Raw genomic sequence first — 22,008 nt, 5'->3', positions numbered from 1 at the left:
TCCAATCTAATTCTTTCAAAGTTGACAGAGTCAGCAGAGATGATGGAGAAGCAGAGACCTGAGAGCTGATTCTGTGGTGGGAGGAAGAACGGACAGCATGAAGGACTTAGAGGAAGGCTAGGTTGGCTGACGTGGAGAGTAGGGACCCAGCACAATAGAGTTCTCAGGAGTAGTTAGGGATCAGAGTGTATTCACTGGCAATATCAAGAATTTTAGTTTTTACCATCCAGGAGCATTGTGTTACTGTTTTAAGTTTCTAAGAGGATAATATGGATGGGAAGTAGAACTTATAATCACATTCCTATATTAAAAAAAAAAAAGAATCATTCTAAGTACAATGCAGACAACAGGAGGAGTCAAAAATGGATCTAGGGACACCACTTAGGAGGTCCAAACAAGAGATAGGATAACCTGTTGTCGGGAGCTGACGTGCCCATGGAGAGAAGTGGGCGGATACAGAGACAAGAGATACAAGTCTGTAAGAGTGTTGGATGTGAGGCACTCTCTTGGTTTCTGGATTGCAGAGACTGATGTTGGTGCTATTCACTAAAAGAGGACTGAATTTTGGGGAAACGGTTATGAGTTCAGATTTGGTCATGTTGATTTTGAAGTACCTGACACCCATACAGATTTGTGAAGTAGGCAGTTCAAGCAAGGATATATACAAAACGTTAATTATAAGGCTAGCAATTTGAAATTTGGCAAGAGCCATAAGACTGGACTTTTCTTTAATGAATGTGTTAAAAACGTCCTTCAGAGTCAGAACTATAAGCTCTTTTGAAAGAAAGTCAATTTTATAAATGGAAACTATAGTTACTAAGTACCATTTATTGAGTTCTTATCCTGTGTGTTTACTCTATGTCAGGCATCTACCAAGCATTCTATATACATTATCTCATTTAAATCTCTCAGTGCTATGTTAATATAATCTGTGTTCACAGATACAAAAACTGAGGGTAGAAAAGTTGAGTAAAATTTCCAAGTTTATAAGGCTAGCAGTTCCTGGGGCTGACTTTTTTTTTTGGACATGGTTTGTCTGATCCCATTGCTTGTGTCCTATATAATAAAAATATTAAAAACAAAATTTCTCAGTATGAATCCTGATGAGTTTTTAATGAGTTTATATGAATAATATGTAATTACCTTAGTGCATCCATTTTATGGAGAGCATTCCTTTTTTTAACCTTTTAAAAAATGTAAAATAATTGAAGCTTCACAAGAAGTTGGAAAAATAGTGGAATCTTCGTGTACACTTTACTCAGAATTCTATGATGAAATATTTCATAACCTAGACATTATAAAAATTAGCAAGTTGATATTAGTCAGTATAACTGAAGTGTAGACCTTATAGTCTTCTTTTGTTAAAAGTCAGTTTAGTAAGTCTTTCTAATGCATTGTTATGGAGACAGATTTTACTCAGATCCCCTGAAGGATTTTTACCAACAAAATTACATATCTGAATTTATTTGTGTTTAATTGAGTTATTTTATGAAGAACATTGAAGTGAAATCTTCAGAGGAAAAACTTCTTGTTAAGTTTATAAACTTAACTCATAGACTCATTCAAAGTAGTCTTAACAAGATGTTTGAAACATTATTTTCTTTTGTTCTACATTATAATATAAATTTATCTCTGAGTTAAGTTACTCTTCATTGTTGCTCTGCTTCAGTTGACTTTAGGGGAGACTGATGAACAACATGTTGGATTTTTTGGACTTCAGAAAAGTCAAGAGAAGTTATATTTTGATTTATACTTAGATTTAAAGAAATAGGCTTTTTCTGATTATAAATATTAACTAGAGGTCTTACTGTGAATCATGTAAGCATGGCCATGTGTTCTTTGAAGTTCAGTGGTTACTTGATCAATCCTATGTAAAAGTTTTAGATTTATCCAGGTCATTGCAAGATTTTCAGCAGGGCAGGGACATGGTCTGAGTCATGTTGTAATCTGGTTCATCCTTTGTGGAGAGTTGACTGTTGGTGGGGACAATGCAGAAGCAGATAGACTATTAGGACAGTGCACTAACATTTCAAGTGACACATGCTGGTGGCCTGGTTTAGGGTGGTAGTGAAGGAGGACGGACTGGTGAAGTACATGTTGAAGACAGAGGAAACATGAGCAGCTGATGGGTTGGGTCAAAGAAAAAGAGAAGAATCAGAGATTACCATAAAACTTTTCACCTGAGCAACTGGGTGAGGACTGCTCTGGTTTACTGAGAAGTTGGAACTGGGAGAAGAGGAGGTTTATGGAGAACCTTCTTCAAAAGGTCTCATATTTTTTCTTACTCCTTTTCTCATTTACTTTTTAAAGAAAGACAGTGTAGAGAGCCTTATCCAGTCCCTTTGTCCTATCATTTTGTTTCTTCTGTTCTGTCCTAACTCACTTTGGTATTTATAAGGAAATAACTGAACGAAAAAGCAAATCATTTGTCACCTCAACCTTGCCCTAGGACCCCGGCCTTCCACACTGACATCACTGCTGACATCATCTCTACTGCCATCTCCTGCATCAGATTCGTGATGGTATACTTTGGCTGTACTTCGGGTACTTCTTGTTCTCCTTTCTGATACATTCCCACTTCACACACGAGTGTCCGTAACAATTATTTTTATGAGGCTCCCTAAATACTTGATAAGTAAAATAAGGAGGTACTCAGTACTCTTGAATTATGTCTTGCCTTGACACTCCCTGCTTATCCTGAAATCTACCACATGATTTTAATAATAATATGCTTCTAGGTGACTGTTCCTAAGCTACTTAAGGTGTCTCTGTCCTTCCTCCAAGTAGCTTCTACAGGAGCAGGAAAATATTGTTTTTTATGGATTGTTTCTATTATTTAGCACCTAGTACACAGCAGAACAAAAAAATACTTCTAATAAATGCCTGCTACCTTGAATGGATGTAACTTTTCTGGAAATCAGAACTCATTGAGCCTCTTGATTCAGTGGTATAACATCTAATAAATAAGAATCTCACATTTGTTTTTAAAAACCACTATAATTTACTTTGCTCATTGCTCAAAGTTCACTACTCTACTATAACAATTTTGTTCAAGCAATACTACAGTATTGAGTTGGCGGCCTTATTCATTTGTTGGCAGGTGTTCGGTATCACGTATGTAGCCTCCAAAAGAAGATGGTTCTGTCTGGTCCAGTGAATTAGTAGGTTCTAGTCTCAGATTGGCTATTGTCTCCATGCTGAGAAAAGGCACCTGAGATAGGAACACAGGATGGAAGCAGTATGCTTGATGAAAACGAGCTTGAATTTTGAGGGAAGGCAGAACTGTAATGACTGTGCAATTAGCTAAATGTGTAATTTTGAGCAAACTGCTCTTTCTGACCCTCAAGTTCTTATTCTGTGATATAAGAATAAAATGTCTGGCTAATAGAGTAGTTAGATGGATTAAGTGAATTAGTGTATAAAGGCACAAAGTAAGCCTTAACACATGCTAGTGATTGTGGTTATATTAGAAATACGTAAAAGTAGCCTTTTTCAATCCATTTGGGAAATTGTGGCAGGCCCTCCCCTAATCTCTCTTATTTCTATATTTTGACCTCATTTGCATCTGCAGAAGAAAAGTTTTCTACATTCTGTAGGATACAAGTAAACCAGGCCTGTTTCCTAGCTTTACCACCGGAGGGTAAATTTTTCTCTCTCCTTAGTTTTAATTCAAAAGTCCAGGCAACTGTCATTGATAGCACTTTATTGAATCATTGAAATTTTGTAAATGTGTGAGGTGTTGGATGTGTCAATTAACTCGACGAGGGCCACCTTTTCACATCATCTATATAGATCAAATCAGCACATTGGGTGTTTTAAATATCTTAAATATCTTACATTTTATTTGTCAATTATGCCTTAATAAAGCAGATACAATGAAGTCCAAGGGAAGGATTTTCACAGACAAAGGCAGGTTGGATTCCTGTCCCACCGTTTCACAAAGGGATTGTGGGACTATAATCAGCAGTGCTCACTAGGACACAGAATTAGGATGGTTGTTAAGGAGAGCAGTTCTCTGAAAAGATGTAGTGAGGGGTTCCTGGGTGCCTCAGTTGGTTAACTGTCTCCTTCTGCTCAGGTCATGATCCTGGGATCCCAGGATCGAGCCCCACATCGAGCTCCCTGCTCAGTGGGGAGTCTGTTTCTCCCTCTGCCCCTCTCCCCTTTCTGCTCATGTTCTCTCTCTCAAAAAAATAAAAATAAAATCCTAAAAAAATAAAATAAAAGATGTGGTGGATTTTGTGGAAAGAAAGGAGAAAGGAGGCCAAGTAGACAAATAGTTGACACTTATGATAACTCTTCTTATCATCATCAATGCTGACATCGCAACAGCCATTCCCTTTCTTCAGTACGTCCCACAGTCCAATGCAGGCTGAGGATCTGCAGTACCTTTCAATGGCTCTGAAAAAAATGAAAAGAAGTTTAAACTGAAGTTTAAAAACAAATCTTCGGTGTTGGGAGAATTCGGAAATCTATGGCTGTCCCTACTCCTGGGAAGAAAACATCTTGGCATCCAGACACTCTGAGCCTGTGGTCAAATACAGCCATCATCATTAAGACCTCCCCAACGTTTAGTTAACAAATCCATTTAAGTGGCGGGTGTTTATATATGGATGTCTTGTGCATGGTTGTAAAAACTTTTTGAATCAGACTGGAAAGCATACATTTTTTTTTCTTTTTTGTAATTATGTTCTTTTGACCAAAAGTATTATATTTTCTCAGAACTAGATAAAATGTTAGTGCCAAAATAAAGAAAACTGTGCTGACATCTTGTTTATATATTTTTAAAGGTTTTCTTTCAGGAGATTTTGCAGTGATTATTCATAGTTTCCTCTCTTTTCATATGGTTTTCATTGAGATCCAGTTATGTAGCAAACAGCTCTTTTAATTTTTTTGTTTATTTATTGTTTTAGGTGTGTTTTGCTCAGAACAAAAAGGTCTATCCTCTCCCCTGTAGCTATAAGACTCTCACTGTATTGAGCAGATAGCTAGGCTTCAAGAAGTTCTAAGGGTAGGATTTCTTGAAATTGTTGAAGGGTAACTAAATAATAGAAGCCTGTGAATGGAAAGTGTGGATGTTGAAATTGAAGGAAAACTGATACATGACGGAAAGAACCATCTAAATTCTTGATAAGGGGGGCCATGATTTTCTTTGAATTACCACTATTGCTGTGTGGACACAGAAGTGAAAGGGGCCATATTCCTTTGCCATATGTATATGGTCCTCGTGGCATATGGATTCCCAAGGCTTCAGGAGCATAGGGGAGAGATTAATTTTAATGAGCCTGTAAGGTTTCAGAGCCTTAATGGAAAAAATCAACTTAATTTCATTTGTATTTTTCATATAAAACTTGGGCTAATGACTTCAACAGTTCCTCTTTCTTTTTGTCAAGAACATTGCTATGAGCTAGAGGGTTTCTATAGCTAGGTAGCCATATTTTATTGAATATTTTTATTGAATATAACAATATCAAAGTTGAATAGCCACAGAAAGCAAGAGTACAAAATCAATTGCAAGGCAGTAGTATCTATGGTGTCAAAATTGGATGGAACAGAGGTGGGGATTGGGTATTCCATGGGGAAGAGACTCCCATGGGAAGACTTCTTAAAGGCAAAGGAACTTCTGTCAGTTTTTAAGAATGACTGAAGGACAGAGTAAGGACAATGATATTTTAAGTGATGGGTGAGAAGCACATAGCTATTTCTTGGGAGAGTGAGCAGATTCATCTGGTTGGAGCAGAAACCTTATTTAAGGAAGTTAGGGAATGAGGTTTCATTCATTTTAGTTTAACATTAGATTTCACTCTTTGAGATGTACATTCTGTCAGTTTTGGTATGATGACATGCATCCATCTTTATCATATCATATACTGCCTTGTTTGCAGTCCTCAAAAATTACAAGCTGGTAGCTGCATCATTGTTTGAACTGTATGACAATGTGCCAGGAGATGGACCCATCATTTCTAGTGTCCCTCTGCTTCTGAGCAGGTTTAGTTTTATATACACTGGAATTCCTGTACAGCGAAGTAAAAGAAGCCATCTCTGTGAGCACATGGTATAGACACAATGTAGAATAAACATTGTCGCAAGGAATCTTTTGTTTTTTATCTCTTTCTCAATCCCTAAGTTGCTACCTACTTTCTGTTGTTTGAATAGAAAAGTTAATATGAAGAACTAAATAGTAGTATAAACAAATGTGGTAATGTTTAATTTACTTTTGGGTCTACCCATTATTTTTTTGTACAACACTGAAGAATGTGGGCTTCTTTCTGAAAAAAAAAAAAAAAAAAAAAAAAAAAAAAAAAAAAGTCTGGGACAGGCAAGTAGAGTGGGCTTTATCTCCTACCAACATTGTACAGGCCTCTTCCCAATATCGACAAAAATCTGTTCACAAGTACAAGTAGCAGCTGTAATCAGAACCTTCGGGGTGGAGAATGGAGCCAGTCCCAGTAGGACCAGCTGGGGATGGTTGTCCACGCAGACTCTGGCCCCATAAACATGTGCCTTGCAGGAGGGAATAATATGGGGCAGGCCTCCTAAGACACAGATGGAGGGGCCCTGGCACCCTACCCAACACTGGGCCAGGGGCTCTCTTGCCTGGGTGGAGCTATTTGGAAGTTCAAAGGAGCCCTCATCATGCATGCCCCATGGGCTGTCTCTGGGAAAAAGATCCCATGGCAGGACTGTACTCTGTCCTGCAGAGACCACGCTGTGGCCACTAGTCTGGGGTTCTCTGTATATCTCAAAGCCTCTGCCTTAAAAATCCCCTATGACCACAAGAAAAGAGTTTTAACTCATTTAATAAGAAACTTTTCAGAACATTATAGTACCTATCATCTGAAGAACTTTATTCAGCAGTACTGATAATAATAAAAAGATTATTCAGACGATACTTAACATGAAGGAGAGGATCAGTTTCATTTTTACTGCTAATTGACATTGGTATGTCTTTATATTCATAACCTGATTTTCTTTTTAAAAAAGTATTTTTTCTTACTATGACGTATTATCTGTTAAGTTAGAAAATTTAGATTTAAGTGAAAATCACTAATAAACTCACCATCCATAGGTGGGCTAATATTTTACTGTGCATCCATCCTGTCTTCTGTTTTCTCTGTGTCAATTGTTTTTATTTAAAAAACAAATTGGGCATATTGTTTTATATCCTGGTTTTTTTCAATCCGCACATCATGAACACAATGTCTTGTAATTTATGCTCTGCTACAATGCACTTTTTAAATGACTGTATGGTATTCCATTGTATGATTCACAGATTTTTCATAATTTTGTGGATTATCTTGATATCATTCTGAGATGTGGGGGTATTGGGTCTTTTAAGATTTTATTAAGTTATTTGAGAGAGAGAGCACAAGTGCAGTGGTTGGACAGAGGGAGAGGGAGAAGCAGACTCCCCGCTGAGAGCAGAGCCCAATGCAGAACTGGATCCCAGGACCCTGAAATCACAACCTGAGCCAAAGTCAGATGCCTAACGGACTGAGCCACCCAGGCACCCTGGTATTGCTTTTTTTACCATTTAGCTGGGGAAGGACTATGAGTCAGAAAGGTGAGGCAATGTTATTTAGTGGAAAGAACCTGGACTTAATCAAACTTCCCTTGTCCTAATCTAACCTCTGGCTCCATTCAATGATCTAGTGTTAAACTTTGTTATTCGATCTCTTTGAGTTTGGTTACTTTGCCTTTAGAAACTAGCAGTTGCTTTAATATTCTGTATGTAGGATGTCACTACAAATGAGGAACTAAGGTAAGACTAAATTCTTTCATTAAAATTACAGCAATTGACAGTCGTCTTTTTTTCTGTGACTCTCCCTCTCCATCTAAGCTCAGGTGTACAGACATGAATTAGTTATCTTTGGTTCATAGTAGACTTGTACCATTGACCCACAAACAATCCCCTGTAATTTATTTGAGGGTTTTTTTATGTTAATATTATATAGAAACCTGTATATTTCCTCTCCCTTGGAGCAAACTCTTTAAGGATGTCTACTAGTCAAAATCTAAGTTGCCATTTTAAAAAATGCAAATGACATATGTTTTATTTACCATTGTGCCTCTAGCATCTACTACAGTGTCTCGTGCTTACCAGTTGTTCAATCAATAAGTGTTTCATGATTGAATAGCCTTCACATGGACTTGTTCCCCGGGTGAATATTTATGGGTAGAGGAGAATCTCTTTTCAAAGCTTGCTAAAATGTGGACACTAGCAAAAGAGGCAGGTTATTAAAATAGACTTATGCCATTGAAGTTGGTAATGACTGTAAATGAAGAATAAAGCGGACATATTCACTAGGAAAGGCTAGGCGGCAGTGAAAGACTGAACAGAAGTTTTATTAAATGTGAGTTAAAAAATGAAAAGGAACAAAACCATCATCGTTTCATATTGTGGTAGAAACAGTGTTTGGAACATAGCACACTCAAGAAATGCATCCCATTCGTGCCTACAGTAACACGGGGTTGTCAGAGGGAAGCTTTCAATATTGGCATTTTTCAGATGAAGATGAGAAACTCAGCAAGGTGATTTCTTAAGGTCACATACCTGGTAAGTGACATCTCAAGGACCCACATTATATCTGTCTGACCATGAAGAAGGTAGGAGCCTTAATACATGATGATAAATTGCCCAAAAAATGGCATAACAGTTCTTCAGAAAATGGAGAAAAGATTGCTTCTGAACCACCTTTACTTTTCAAGCTGTTTCCCAATCAGGGAGAAAGATGCCTTTTTCTAAGAAACCATGTGTAGTTGACATATAGTAAACTCTGGAACGTTTACTCTTTGCCTTGTACTTAGGGCTACAGAATCTCTTTGCAATCCTTGTGATGTATACACATAAGCCAGACCACTGACTCCATGAACATTAAACTTTTCACAAAAGCCTTTTTTCTCTGTCTTGACTTGTTATCTCTAAGTCAATCTGGTGGGAGTTGGCGGTTGCAGTGGATTTCCTTTTCTCTTTGGACTTAGTAGGTGTTCTGTGTGGCACGGCCAGTAGACTTAATGACATTTTTGTGCTGTTACAGAATTATAGTACAGGACACAGTGGATTGGCAACCCCATGACAAAATCGTCCTTAGCTCCTCTTCTTATGAGCCTCATGAAGCAGAGGTCCTCACTGTGAAAGAAGCTCAGGCTCACCATGTTAAGATCCATGAACGGCTCAAACACCGGCATGTTGGTAAGGTTTTGGTTTGTTGGGAAAGGGAAATGGTTGAGCCAGAAACAATGTATTCAGCAACCTTCCTGGGGATCTTGTGCCCAGTGGCCATTCAGAGGGAATGGATAATACCTTGTTGCTCCCTAAACTCATCCTAGAAGTCTTTACCTGTATCCCTTCATTAATTGTATTGCCTAACTTTTAAATTGTACTGAGATGAGAAGGAATTTGTTAGTTTAGTTTTTGTTTTTTACATATAATGGCAAGTCTAGAAGCAAGTGGAAAGGTTAAGTATCTTGTTCAAGCAAGCAGAAAGGTTAAGCATCTTGTTCAAGGTCACTTTCATCACTAAGCCACAATAAACCTCATGGGAGCTGAATTTCCAGTTCATTCCTTGGCACACTGAATCATGAAATCACTTTGAATTTGGCAGTTATTGTAAATAATGGCTTCTTTTTCCATGCTCAGGAATGTGTCCTTCCTAACACTTTATGTACTATTACTACTATTAAAAAAGAAAGAAAGATAAAAAGCCAAATACCTTTTTCACACAAAAATAGTGTAAATATTTTTATACACTATGCACAGTTCAAGTATATTGCACATAAATTATAAATAACCATGATTTCCTGGTTCAGTCCAATAAATATATTTAATCCAAGAACTCCAACTAATAAGTAATAAAACATGGAAATGGAGTAGGGAATATCTTTTTGTTTCTGATATGGGAGAGGAACATACATGTATTCAACAGGATTATGTTTAAAGTTGTTTCTAAGTCATAATTCAAAGGATAATTTCTTTTTTAAAAAGTGGAGGAGAGAACTGGGCATGGGAACGGAGATGGAGGCGCAGAGCACCGGGCCGAGGACGGCTTCATCCAAGTCACCCGCAAGGGTGGCCGGTGGGTGAAGAAACGGCAGGCTGAGCAGTTGTCCGCCGTGGGGGACGGCGGGGACGCGGGCCGCATGGACACGGAGGAGGCCCGGCCCGCGAAAAGGCCCGTTTTCCCTCCCCTCGCCGGGGATGAATTCCTGAGTGGGAAAGAAGAAACAAGGAAAATTCCCGTCCCAGCTAACAGATATACGCCATTAAAAGAGAACTGGATGAAGATATTTACAACTATTGTAGAACATTTGGGACTTCAGATACGGTTTAACTTGAAGTTGAGGAATGTAGAAATTAGGACCTGTAAAGAAACCAAGGATGTTAGTGTGCTGACAAAAGCAGCTGATTTTGTGAAAGCCTTTATTCTTGGGTTTCAGGTGGAGGACGCACTTGCCTCATTAGGTTGGATGATCTCTTCCTAGAGTCTTTTGAAATTACAGATGTGAAACCCCTAAAGGGAGACCACCTGTCAAGGGCAATAGGAAGAATTGCTGGCAAAGGAGGAAAAACCAAATTCACCATAAAGAACATGACACAGACACGGATAGTTTTGGCTGATGTGAAAGTTCACATCCTTGGCTCTTTCCAAAACATCAAGATGGCAAGAACTGCCATTTGCAACCTCATCCTGGGAAATCCTCCATCAAAGGTTTATGGCAATATCTGAGCTGTGGCTAGCAGAGCAGCAGATCAATTCTGATTTCAAATCAGAGAACTTTTGTCTTTGGACTCTAGAGAAAAAGCCCTTCCCTCTGCACATGCTTATAAGAAACCACACGGAGAATTTTTCAGTCACGTTAAGCCTCCATCGCTGCTTCTGTTCTCAGCCAGAAGCATCAACAGAAAGGTTTGATAATATTCACATGCAGCAACTTGAGGATAATTCCCCTATCTGAATTTATTATCATTATTGTACTTACACATTAATTATAATTTGTCACTTTGTTTTAAATAAAAGATTTACATAGTTTATATAAAAAAAAAAGTGGGGGAGAAAGGAGAACTCTCCAGCAGTCCTTGCTCATGGTGTAAACAGAGGGCAGTGAATCAGATCAGTGAATCAGATCAGCAGGGAGCTCCATTCCTGCCCCTGAGGAGGCTCCTTCAGGCAGGGTGAGCTTCAGACCTGGTCCATCCTGAGAGGTCACTGCCGCTGCTCTTTGTCGCTTTGCTCCTCTACCTTTGCTACTTCAGCTCTGTCACCACCTTAGTCGGGCTGGGATTCCTCACTCTCATCAGAGAGGTCCACAGACAATGTACGGGCAAACACTCAAGTCTCACGCCTATGAATTTAAGGAAGGACGTTGGGGACCCCACTAATTGGACAGGTGTGCCCTGACTTCCTTGTCCCAGTACCCACAGTTATTAAGGAGAAATGAATTCTTGCTCAAACACTCTCACTCTGATCCCAAAGAGAGATATGTGAACGAGCTTTTCATTTCTCAGCTGACATTTGTGGAGAATGCCCGAGGAAAAGCAGCCTTAATGTTGGTAGGACTTCCGAGGGGAGAGGAGTGTTTTCATTTGTCAGGTTCTCTGGGTCCCCAGCTGGCAATTTCCGAAATAGGTTTTGAAGGTTTGTTTTTTTTTTTCCCATGCCCAATTCCTATTGCCCTAGGAAGTGTCCACGTCATGGAGGATGGCCGATCCATTCGTTTGGCTGCAGAGGTTGGACTTCTGACCCGAAATATACTAATCCAGCCTGATATATCATGCAGGGTGAGACTACTTGTGGGGTCCTTCAGAAAGTCCAGCAGTGAAGAGTTTTCAGGTAAATGGAATTTGAAGTTCCTAACCATTACCCATTGGAGCCTATTCATCACTCAGAAATTCCAACTGTGAGAATTTTCATGTATAAAACAAAATGTTCAAATTAGATGGCTCCTTTGTGCTCTGAGAAGCTATGAATTTTGAGTTCTAATCTGTGCTTAATTATCAGTGTGATGTTAAAATAATATACTAGCGATCAGCACATATGCACATTTTTATCTCAAAGAAAACATCTTCAGCAGATGTGAAATTTCCTCTGCTTTGAAATTATAGATGATTTAATGACCACTTGAATTTTATCTCTTTCCTGAATTTCTATTACTCTTTCCTAGTAGCATGCTATATCTGATGGCAGGCCTCAGCTCATGCTATAAATTAATGGCATAAATTTAAATAAAAATGATTTCCGTATTCTAGACTGCTTTAAGGATCAGTTCAATCTTTCTCATTTCTTTCAAGCTTTAACTCTTTGGAATGCTACAACATTATTTGATTAAGAACTTGTTCTTAAACTTGTATTCCTTAAATAGTATTCCAAAATTATCTCCTGGTCAAATATATTTGGGTAAGGATATCACTGTAGCTCCATCTTAGAAAGTCACTGAGTACACGAATATAATAAAGGCTCTGAGAAGGTCTGGAAGAAAGGATCTAACTACTTCCCAAATATATTGAGCATGAAACACTTTTTGTTGGCATATCTGTTCTACCAGTATGGTAAAGGGCAGTATTCCTACCAAACTTAAATAAAAAGTTCAGGATTTCTGGCCCATGGAACAAGCTCTCTTTCCATAGGTTCTGTGTCCCACAGGTCCTCCACAGAAGTGAATTTGTTCCTCCCCTCTCCCCAAAAGACATTTGCCAGTATCTTGAGACATTTTGCTTGTCACAGTTTGGGGGAGTTTCTGGCATCTAGTAGGGAGATGCTAAAGAACCTACAGTATATCCTGCGATCCTACAATGCAAGGACAGCCTCCCACAAGAAAGGATTCTCTGGTCAGAAATGTCAGTAGTGTTGAGATTGAGAAGCCATATTTTAGAACACTGAGACACAGGCTGAGTCCTGTTCTTCTGGAAACAAGACAGGGCCTCTTTTAACCAAAAACTGCTGTCCGTACTAGAACACCATCACAGGATAGAAGGCCAGGTTAGACCGGGCCAGACTGTCATGATCCCAAACTTCTAATATTGCTGATCCAGGATTCTTAAATCATCCCAGGGGAAGGGATGTTCTAGAACAGGATTAATGCCAATTGAAAAAAATAACATATAATGTATTCTTTCTTTCATGGGTACAGGTCTGTGATTCATCAGTCTTACACAATTTACAGCGCTCACCACAACACAAACCCAGGGTCTATCACTCAGACACCCCATCCCTCCTACCCACCTCCCCTCCAGCAACCCTTTTTGTTTACTGAGATTAAGAGCCTCTTATGGTTTTTCTCCCTCTCTGGTTTCATCCTGTTTCATTTTTTCACCCATTCCCCTATGATCTCTGTCTTGTTTATCAAATTCATCATATCAGTGAGGTTATATGATAATTGTTTTTCTCTGACTGACTTATTTCACTTAGCATAATACCCTCTAGTTCCATCCACATCATTGCAAATGGCAAGATTTCATTTCTTTGATGGCTACATAATATTCCATTTTTAAAATATATATGTGTGTGTGTGTGTGTGTGTGTGTGTGTGTGTGTATCTCACAACTTTTTTATCAATTCATCTGTTGATGGACATATAGGCTTTTTCCATAGTTTGGCTGCTGTCGACATTGCTGCTATAAACATTGGGGAGCAGGTGCCCCTTTGGATCATTACATTTGTATCTTTGGGGTAAATACCCAGTAGTGTAATTGTTAGGTCATAGGGTAGCTATATTTTCAACTTTTTGAGGAACCTACACACTGTTTTCCAGAGTGGCTGCACTAGCTTGCATATTATTTCTCTTCTCCTGTTGGATTTAGGTTTTATTTGTGTTTTTTCTCCAGCTTCTTTAGGTATAGGGTTGGTTATGTATTTGAGACCTTTCTTGTTTCTTAAGAAAGCCTTGTATTGCTATATACTTTTCTCTTAGGACCACATTTGCTACATCCCCAAAAGTTTGAACAGTTGTGTTTTCATTTTCACTTGTTTCCATGAATTTTTTAAATTCTTCTTTAATTTCCTGGTTGACCCATTCATTCTTTAGTAGGATGCTCTTTAGCCTCCATGTATTTTTAGTTCTTTCCAACTTTCCTCTTGTGATTGAGTTCTAGTTTCAAACTGTTGTGGTCTGAAAATATGTAGGGAATGATCCCAATCTTTTGGTACCTGTTGAGACTGATTTGTGACCCAGGATGTGATCTATTCTGGAGAATGTTCCATGTGCACTAGAGAGAAAATTGTGTATTCTGTTGCTTTGAGATGGAATGTTCTGAATATATGTGTGATGTCCATCTGGTCCAGTGTGTCATTTAAAACATTTATTTCCTTGTTGATCTTTTGCTTAGATGGTGTGTCCATTTCAGTGAAGGGGGTGTTAAAGTCCCCTACTGTTATTGTATTATTGTAGATGTGTTTCTTTGATTTTGTTATTAACTGGTTTATATAATTGGCTGCTCCCATGTTAGGGGCATAGATATTTAAAATTGTTAGATCTTCTTCTTGGATATACCCTTTAAATATGTTAAAGTGTCCTTCCTCATCTCATATTGTAGTTTTTGGCTTAAAATATAACTTATCTGATATAAGGATTGCCATCCCAGCTTTCTTTTGATGTCCATCAGCATGGTAAATTGTTTTCCACCCCCTCACTTTGAATCTTCAGGTGTCTTTGGGTCTAAAATGAGTCTCTGGCCAATAGCATATTGATGGGTCTTATTTTTTATCCATTCTGATAGATTGGGGCATTTATCCCATTTACACTCAGAGTAACTATTGAAAATATGAATTTAGTGCCATTGTATTTCCTGTTAGGTGACTGTTACTGTATATTGTGTCTGTTCCTTTCTGGTCTATGTTACTTTTAGGCTCTCTCTTTGCTTAGAGGGCCCCTGTCAATATTTCCTGTAGGGCTGGTTTGGTGTTCTCAAATTCTTTTAGTTTTTGTTTGTCCTAGAAGCTTTTTATCCCTCTATTTTCAATGACAGCCTAGCTGGATATGGTATTCTTGGCTGCATATTTTTCTCATTTAGTGCTCTGAATATATCATGGCAGTCCTTTCTGGTCTGCCAGGTCTCTGTGGATAGGTCTTCTGCCAGTCTAATGTTTCTACTGTTGTAGGTTACAAACCTCTTGTCCCGAGCTGCTTTCAGGATTTTCTCTTTGTTTCTGAGACTTGTAAGTGTCACTATTAGATGACAGGATGTTGACCTATTTTTATTGATTTTTGAGGGGGTTTCTCTATGCCTCCTGGATTTTGAAGTCCGTTTTCTCCCCCAAATTGGGGAAGTTCTCTGCTTTAATTTGCTCCAATATTCCTTCTGCTCCTGTCTATCTTTCTTCTTCTTCTGGGATGCCAGTTGCTCTAATACTGTTTCATCTTATGGTAGGTGTCACTTCTCTCTCGAATTCTCCCCTCATGATCCAGTAGTTGTTTATCTCTCTTTTTCTCAGCTTCTATATTTTCGATTGTTTGGTCTTCTATCTCACAATACTCTCTTCTGCCTCATTTATCCTGGTGGTAAGAGCCTGCATTTTTTATTGTACCTCATTAATAGCCTTTTTGATTTTGACTTGGTTAGATTTTAGTTCTTTTATTTTGGCAGAAAAGGATTCTCTAGTATCTTCTATGCTTTTTTTCAAGCCCAGCTAGCATCTTTATAATCGTCACTCTGAACTCTAGTTCTGACATCTTACTAATGTGCCTATTGATTAGGTTCCTGGCAGTCAGTACTGCATTTTGTTCTTTTATTTTTTTTAAGGTTTTTTCCATTTTGTCACTTTTTCCAGAGAAGACTAGATGAATGAGAGAACAAAAGGCCAAAAGAGTAACAACAAACCCAGAAAAATATACACTAAACAAATCAGAAGAGACCCAAAACTGGGGGGAAAAGAAAGGGGAAAAAAGGAATATGATAAGGCTGATGAATAGAACAGAGCTGTACACCAGATTGTGGGTGTATTTTGGTCTGTTAGAAGAAACTGTATCCCAAAATTTTAAAGAAGGAAAAACATATATATACAAAAATTAAGGTTAAATACAACGAAGGGATAGAATATGATTGTAAAATGAAAATTAAAAAAAGATTTTAAAAAAGGAATTGATAAGGCAAGATGTTGAGAAAGGAAAGAAGAAAAATTCAAAAAAATAGAAAAAGAAAGAAATAAAGAAAATTAAAAAAAATTAACTTTGAGAGACTGAAGAATCATGGGAAAAAAAGCCATGAATTCTATGTGCTGTATTCCCTAGCACTAGAGTTTTACATTCTCATTGATTGGTAAACTTGGTCTTGGCTGGATGTGCTTGCTTATCTTCTGGGGGAGGGGATTGTTGCAGTGATTCTCAAATGTCTTTGCCTAAGGCAGAACTACCCATCCCTGGCTAGGGGCCAGGGTCAGTAATCTGTTCTGGTTTACTCTTGGTAGCTTTTGTTCCCTGAAAGTTTTCTGTGTAGCTTTGGAGGATGAGAATGAAAATGGCGGCCTTCCAATCTCCAGCTGTGGAGGAGCTGAGAGCGCAGGGCCCCACTCCTCAGTGAACCCTCAGAGAAAAGCAGTCAATCATTCCTCTCTCCCTAGTTTTCCAGCCATACTCCGAGCTCACTCGACCGGTGGATGAGCATTTCTCTCTCTGGGACATGGCCCAATTTGGGGCCTCCAAACCCAACAGATTCCTGCAGTGCACTCCCGTGCTGTTCCTCCTGGGGGAAGAAGGGGAGTCTCCCTGGATCTGCCACTTGTTGGCTCCTGCTCAAAGAGTAGGGACCCAACTCTGCCGCAGAATATGGTTTATGACAACCCTGAGCTGAGAGCCCGCTTCTTGGCTCTATCTTTGTAACCAGGTTCCCCCCTCTGATGCTTGGGAGCTATGCCACACTCAGGCACTTCTGGTCTTTCTGTGACCCCAAGGGTCCTGAGACCACACTGTCCCAGTGATGGTTCCACTCCTCGCTTAGCCACTGGAGCAACCGTCCCTCAGTGGAGCAGTCTTCTAAAAGTTCTGATTTTATGCTCTGCTGCTCTATCACTTAATGGTAGCTGGCCCCTACCCCCACAGTTTATCTTTCCATATATCACCTTGGATTCACTTTTCCATATGTCCTGCCTTCCAGAAAGTGGTTGCTTTTCTGTTCATAGAATTGGTTCTGTTCTTTTCTTTGATCTCCTGTTGATTTGTAGGTGTTCAGAATGGTTTGATAACTAGCTAGCTGAATTCCTAGGAGCAAACAAAATTTAGGTCTCCTACTCCTCTGCCATCTTACCAGCAATCTAATGCCAATTTTCACGCCTATTTTATCTCATGTAATCCTATTAGCTTCATGAGAGAGACATTTTATAGATGAAGAAGCAGAGTCTGTAATAAAATTGTCTGCTTATGTTGAAACTCACTTACGAGTTTTTGAACAACTTAAGGGTAACGTTGGATCTTTTGTCACTGTTTTTCTAGTATAATAACTCCTAGTATTAAGTGCTCCATAAATGGGAATGAAGAAAGTGAAGAGTAAGAAAAGTCATCCAGCTAGAAAGTAGCATAGGTAACGTTCAAATTCAGCTCTGATCATGAAGCCCTTGTTAAATAATCTGCTAATCATCTTTGATTTATAGAAGAGTTGCAAATATAGTATGGAGAGTTCCTGTATACCTTTTGCCCAGGCTTCCCTGTTGTTAATATTTGACATATCTGTTACATTTGTCAAAACCAAAAAGATAATATTGGTGCCTTACTCTTAATTAAATTCATGATATTATTCAGATTCTACCAGTTTTTCCACTAATGTCCCTTTCTGTTCTAGAATTTAATCCAGTTTCCCATGCTAAATTAAGAAGCCTCGCAATTTTCTGCAAATATACTCTAGAGCCTGGATGGGGTGGAATCAGCAGGTGTAGGTCAAGAATGCCGGCTATGGGTGCTGAACAATTATAGGGTAGAAAATCAAGCCAGGAGTTACAATTCCTACATTCATTCATTCCTTCATTTATAAAAAGATTTTATTTATTCATTTGACAGATAGAGACACACAGGGAGAGGGAACACAAGCAGAAGTGGGAGAGGGAGAAGCAGGCTTCTTGCTGAACAGGTAGCCTGATGAGGCATCAGGCTGACCTGAGCTGAAGGCAGATGCTTAGCTAACTGAGCCACCCAGGTGCCCCCAATTCCTACTTTTAAATTGGAGGCCCCTATCATTCTTTTTTTGACCAATAACATCCAGCAATTTTTACTTAGAATTGTGATTTTCAAAAGGAGAAATAAGATAGTAGTCATGAACGTAATCGTTGTTTAATTCTTCACTTAAATGCTCAAGACGTTTTAAGATTTACTATTGATTGGCTTTCTGCTGCCAGTTAATATGCACACAAGTAAAAAGTTCTTGAATAATTTAAAACTATGAATTATAGCCATGTAAGTATAAGACATTAAAAAGCTCCACAAATTAAAATAATACTGATACATTACCTTGACTGAGATTCTAGAACCACTTTCTATTCTACAAAATAAGCTACTTCTGTGGGGAATATAGCATTTGGTGTGGCCTTTGGGTCACAGTCCTGTGGAGACAGGTTCAACAGCCCTTTCAGCTATGTGCTATTGGTGAGGGAACTGTCAAAAATGTCATTACCGACAGAATTTTTTTTTCTTTCATTTTTTTTATTTGTTTATTTTCAGCATAACAGTGTTCATTGTTTTTGCACCACACCCAGTGCTCCATGCAGTACGTGCCCGCCCTATTACCCACCACCTGGTTCCTCAACCTCCCACCCCCCGCCCCTTCAAAACACTCTGGTTGTTTTTCAGAGTCCATAGTCTCTCATGGTTCATTTCCCCTTCCAGTTTCCCTCAACTCCCTCTCCTCTTCATCTCCCCATGTCCACCGTGTTCTTTGTTATGCTCCACAAATAAGTGAGACCATATGATACTTGACTCTCTCTGCTTGACTTATTTCGCTCAGCATAATCTCTTCCAGTCCCGTCCATGTTGCTACAAAAGTTGGGTATTCATCCTTTCTGATGGAGGCATAATACTCCATTGTGTATATACCAGACAGAATTTTTGGATGTTTTATCATTCAGTGAATATTTGTACACCATCTACCAGTGCCTCCTTAATAGGTGTCATTTGAGAAATTTAGATGTATTGGAATCCTGTCATCTGGTTAAAAAGAAAGATGCACATGGTCTCTCTCTCTCTTTTTTTTTTTATAAGATTTATTTATTTTATAGAAAGAAAGAACATGAATGGTGGGAGGGGCAGAGGGAGAGGAACAGGGAGATAATCTGAAGTAGGCTCCCCACTGAGCACGGAGCCCTACATGGGGCTCAATCCCAGGAAGCCAGACCATGACCTGAGCCAAAGTCCACAGTAAGTGGCCTAACTAACTGAGTCACCCAGGTACCCCAAAAGACATACATCCTCTTTCTTTCTTTCTTTCTTTTTAAATAGTTTTATTTATTTATTTGTCATAGAGAGAGATAGAGAGAGAACACAAGCAAGGGGGAGTAGTAGAGGGAGAAGCAGGCTCCTCGCTTGGCAAGGAGTCCTATGCGGAACTTGATCTTAAGACCCAGAGATCATGACCTGAACTAAAAGCAGATGCTCAGCAGACTAAGCTGCCCAGGCATCCCACATACATTAGCTTTCACTTCATCTGTCCTCCAGGCCATGGTTGGTCTTTCATGGCAGCCTGGTGTTAGTTTCTCCTCTGTGAGAAGGCAGTGGGGAAGGTGGAGGGTTTAGGCTAAACTCTTTTGAACTTTAAATACTATTACTTAAACACTATAGCTCCCTCCAATTGTAATGAGAAATAACTTTATAGTTCACCTTAGGCAGTATTTTTAGAAAAAGAAAGAAAAAAGGGCCAACTGGCTGGCTCAGTCAGTTAAGCATCCACCTCTTGGTTTTAGGCTCAGGTTGTGTTCTCAGGGTCCTGGGATCGAGCCTCACAGAGCTTTGAGCTCAGCAAGGGCTCTGTTTCTGACTCTCTCTCCCCTTGTCCCTCCAGCTTGTGCTCTCTCTCAAGTAAATAAATAAATTTAAAAAAAAAGAAATAAAGAAAAGAAATAAGAAAAAAGCAACGTGAGGGATAAAGTTGTGACCTACATAGCTAAGGGCACATGACTAATTCCTGGCACATTAGCTGTAGCTAATGTAGCTAGGCAGGGACCACAGTGTGGCTGGGATACAAAAAAATGAAAAGATTTTATGGGGTCTTTAAAATGATTTAAAATTATGTTTTATGTGTTTGACCATTATAGTCCTTCTTGTAATATCTTTGTGGGGATGGTAATAGACCTTTCACATGGGGTTGCTGAGTGGAGACATGGCATTGAGGGGGGTGGCCAGGAACCCGTACTTCCTTCATTCTTATCCAGGGCTTTGACTAGTTCAGCAGAAAAATACACGGAACGTGCCAGCTCCTGTGCTCCTCTCCAGAGCCTCTCTCTCTTCCCTATCTGTCCTTCCTCTCCTCCACCCTACTGCCAGACCCTTCAGTCTGCACATGAAACTTTGGAAGGCATTCATGTGATATTTCTAATGATGCTTATGTTGTTAGTGAGACTCATGGTGTGAAATACAATGCTGGTATTGAGAATACACTATTGCATTAAAAAAATTTTTTTTACATCTCCTGGAGCCCATAAATGGGCCATCCTTCTGCCTTGTATAGGGAAGGAAAAAGTACCTGATGATCTGCATTTTGTTTGCAGGTGTCCTTCAACTTTCAAATGTGGAAGTTCAGAACTTTGGGTCGCCTTTGTACTCAGCAGTTGAACTCATTAATGCTTCGGCAGAAACCTGGATAATATCGTCTACTCTGCACCAGAGCTGTGGCGGGGGCATTCGTGTGGCTGCCAGTCATGGGATCATTTTAAAGGACAATCTGGTGTTTGGTGCAGTTGGCCATGGCATTGATTTGCAGGGTCAGAACTTTACTCTCTCTAATAACCTTGTGGTTCTGATCACACAGTCAGCATGGTCTACCAGGTGGGTGGCAGGAATCAAAGTGAACCAGGCCAAGGACATCAGCCTCGACGGCAATGTTGTGGCAGGATCGGAGCGGCTTGGCTTTCACATCCGAGGCCACAGGTGTTCCTCTCCTGAAGCTCGCTGGTCTGACAACGTGGCCCACTCAAGTCTTCATGGCCTTCATCTCTACAAGGAAAATGGGTTTGACCACTGTACTGGTATCTCTGGCTTCTTGGCTTTCAAGAACTTTGACTATGGTGCCATGCTCCATGTGGAGAACAGTGTGGAGATGGAGAACATCACTCTGGTGGATAATACTATTGGTCTCTTGGCAGTGGTGTATGTGTCTTCTGCTCCACAGGGTCACACTGAAAATGTACAGGTTGTACTCAGGAATTCAGTCATCGTGGCCACTAGCTCTTCTTTTGACTGCATTCAGGACAGAGTTAAGCCTCACTCTGCCAACTTGACATCAACAGATCGAGCTCCTTCCAATCCAAGAGGGGGTCGAGTTGGTATTTTGTGGCCTGTATTCACCTCAAAACCAAATCGGTGGCCTCAGGAGCCATGGCACAGAGTGAGGAATAGCCATTCAATTTCAGGAATGATGAAACTTCAAGGTAGGAGGTTCTGGCTTCCAAGCAATGTAGTGCATAGGATCTTCAATAGCATTCATAAATTATATCAGCAAAAAGGTACAATGCAGTCCATCGCTTACTGTCCAATTGATAACCTTCTGGCTATTGATAAGCACAATGGTGATTTATAATGACAGGGAGATGCTCCTTAAAAAGTCATTGCCTTATTTATGTTGAAGAACTTTCACAGTGATTATTTAATTTGATTACATGACAATTCTCTAGGTAGGTGTTTCTTTTTCCTATCATGAAAATGAGAAAACAGATGCAGAAATTGTGCTTCACTGAAGTTGTTTAGTAGGGGATGGGGCAGCCTGGATTAGAGCCAGTTATACCACAACCTGTGATGTTAATCTTCCATAACATCTCTTTTGTGCTATTGTACTCACTTCCACTGGCTTGTGATCACAACTTTGATGAAAAATATTAATGT

General features: G+C 39.4%; 1 protein-coding gene and 1 pseudogene across 1 annotated transcript in view; both read left to right on the top strand.

Moving 5' to 3' along the window:
• Positions 1-22,008, top strand: part of LOC123941759 (fibrocystin) — a 361,193-nt gene that overhangs the window by 314,105 nt on the left and 25,080 nt on the right. The window contains exons 56-58 of the mRNA XM_046005454.1: positions 9,039-9,193; positions 11,679-11,831; positions 20,679-21,557. Of these exons, the coding sequence (XP_045861410.1) occupies positions 9,039-9,193; positions 11,679-11,831; positions 20,679-21,557 (1,187 nt within the window). The remainder of the gene's footprint in view (positions 1-9,038; positions 9,194-11,678; positions 11,832-20,678; positions 21,558-22,008) is intronic.
• On the top strand, positions 10,004-10,758 carry LOC123941758 (annotated as a pseudogene).

The sequence above is a fragment of the Meles meles genome, chromosome 5 (assembly GCF_922984935.1).
Source record: "Meles meles chromosome 5, mMelMel3.1 paternal haplotype, whole genome shotgun sequence".
Classification (NCBI taxonomy): Eukaryota; Metazoa; Chordata; class Mammalia; order Carnivora; family Mustelidae; genus Meles; species Meles meles.
This window is presented reverse-complemented; position numbering and strand designations above follow the sequence as displayed.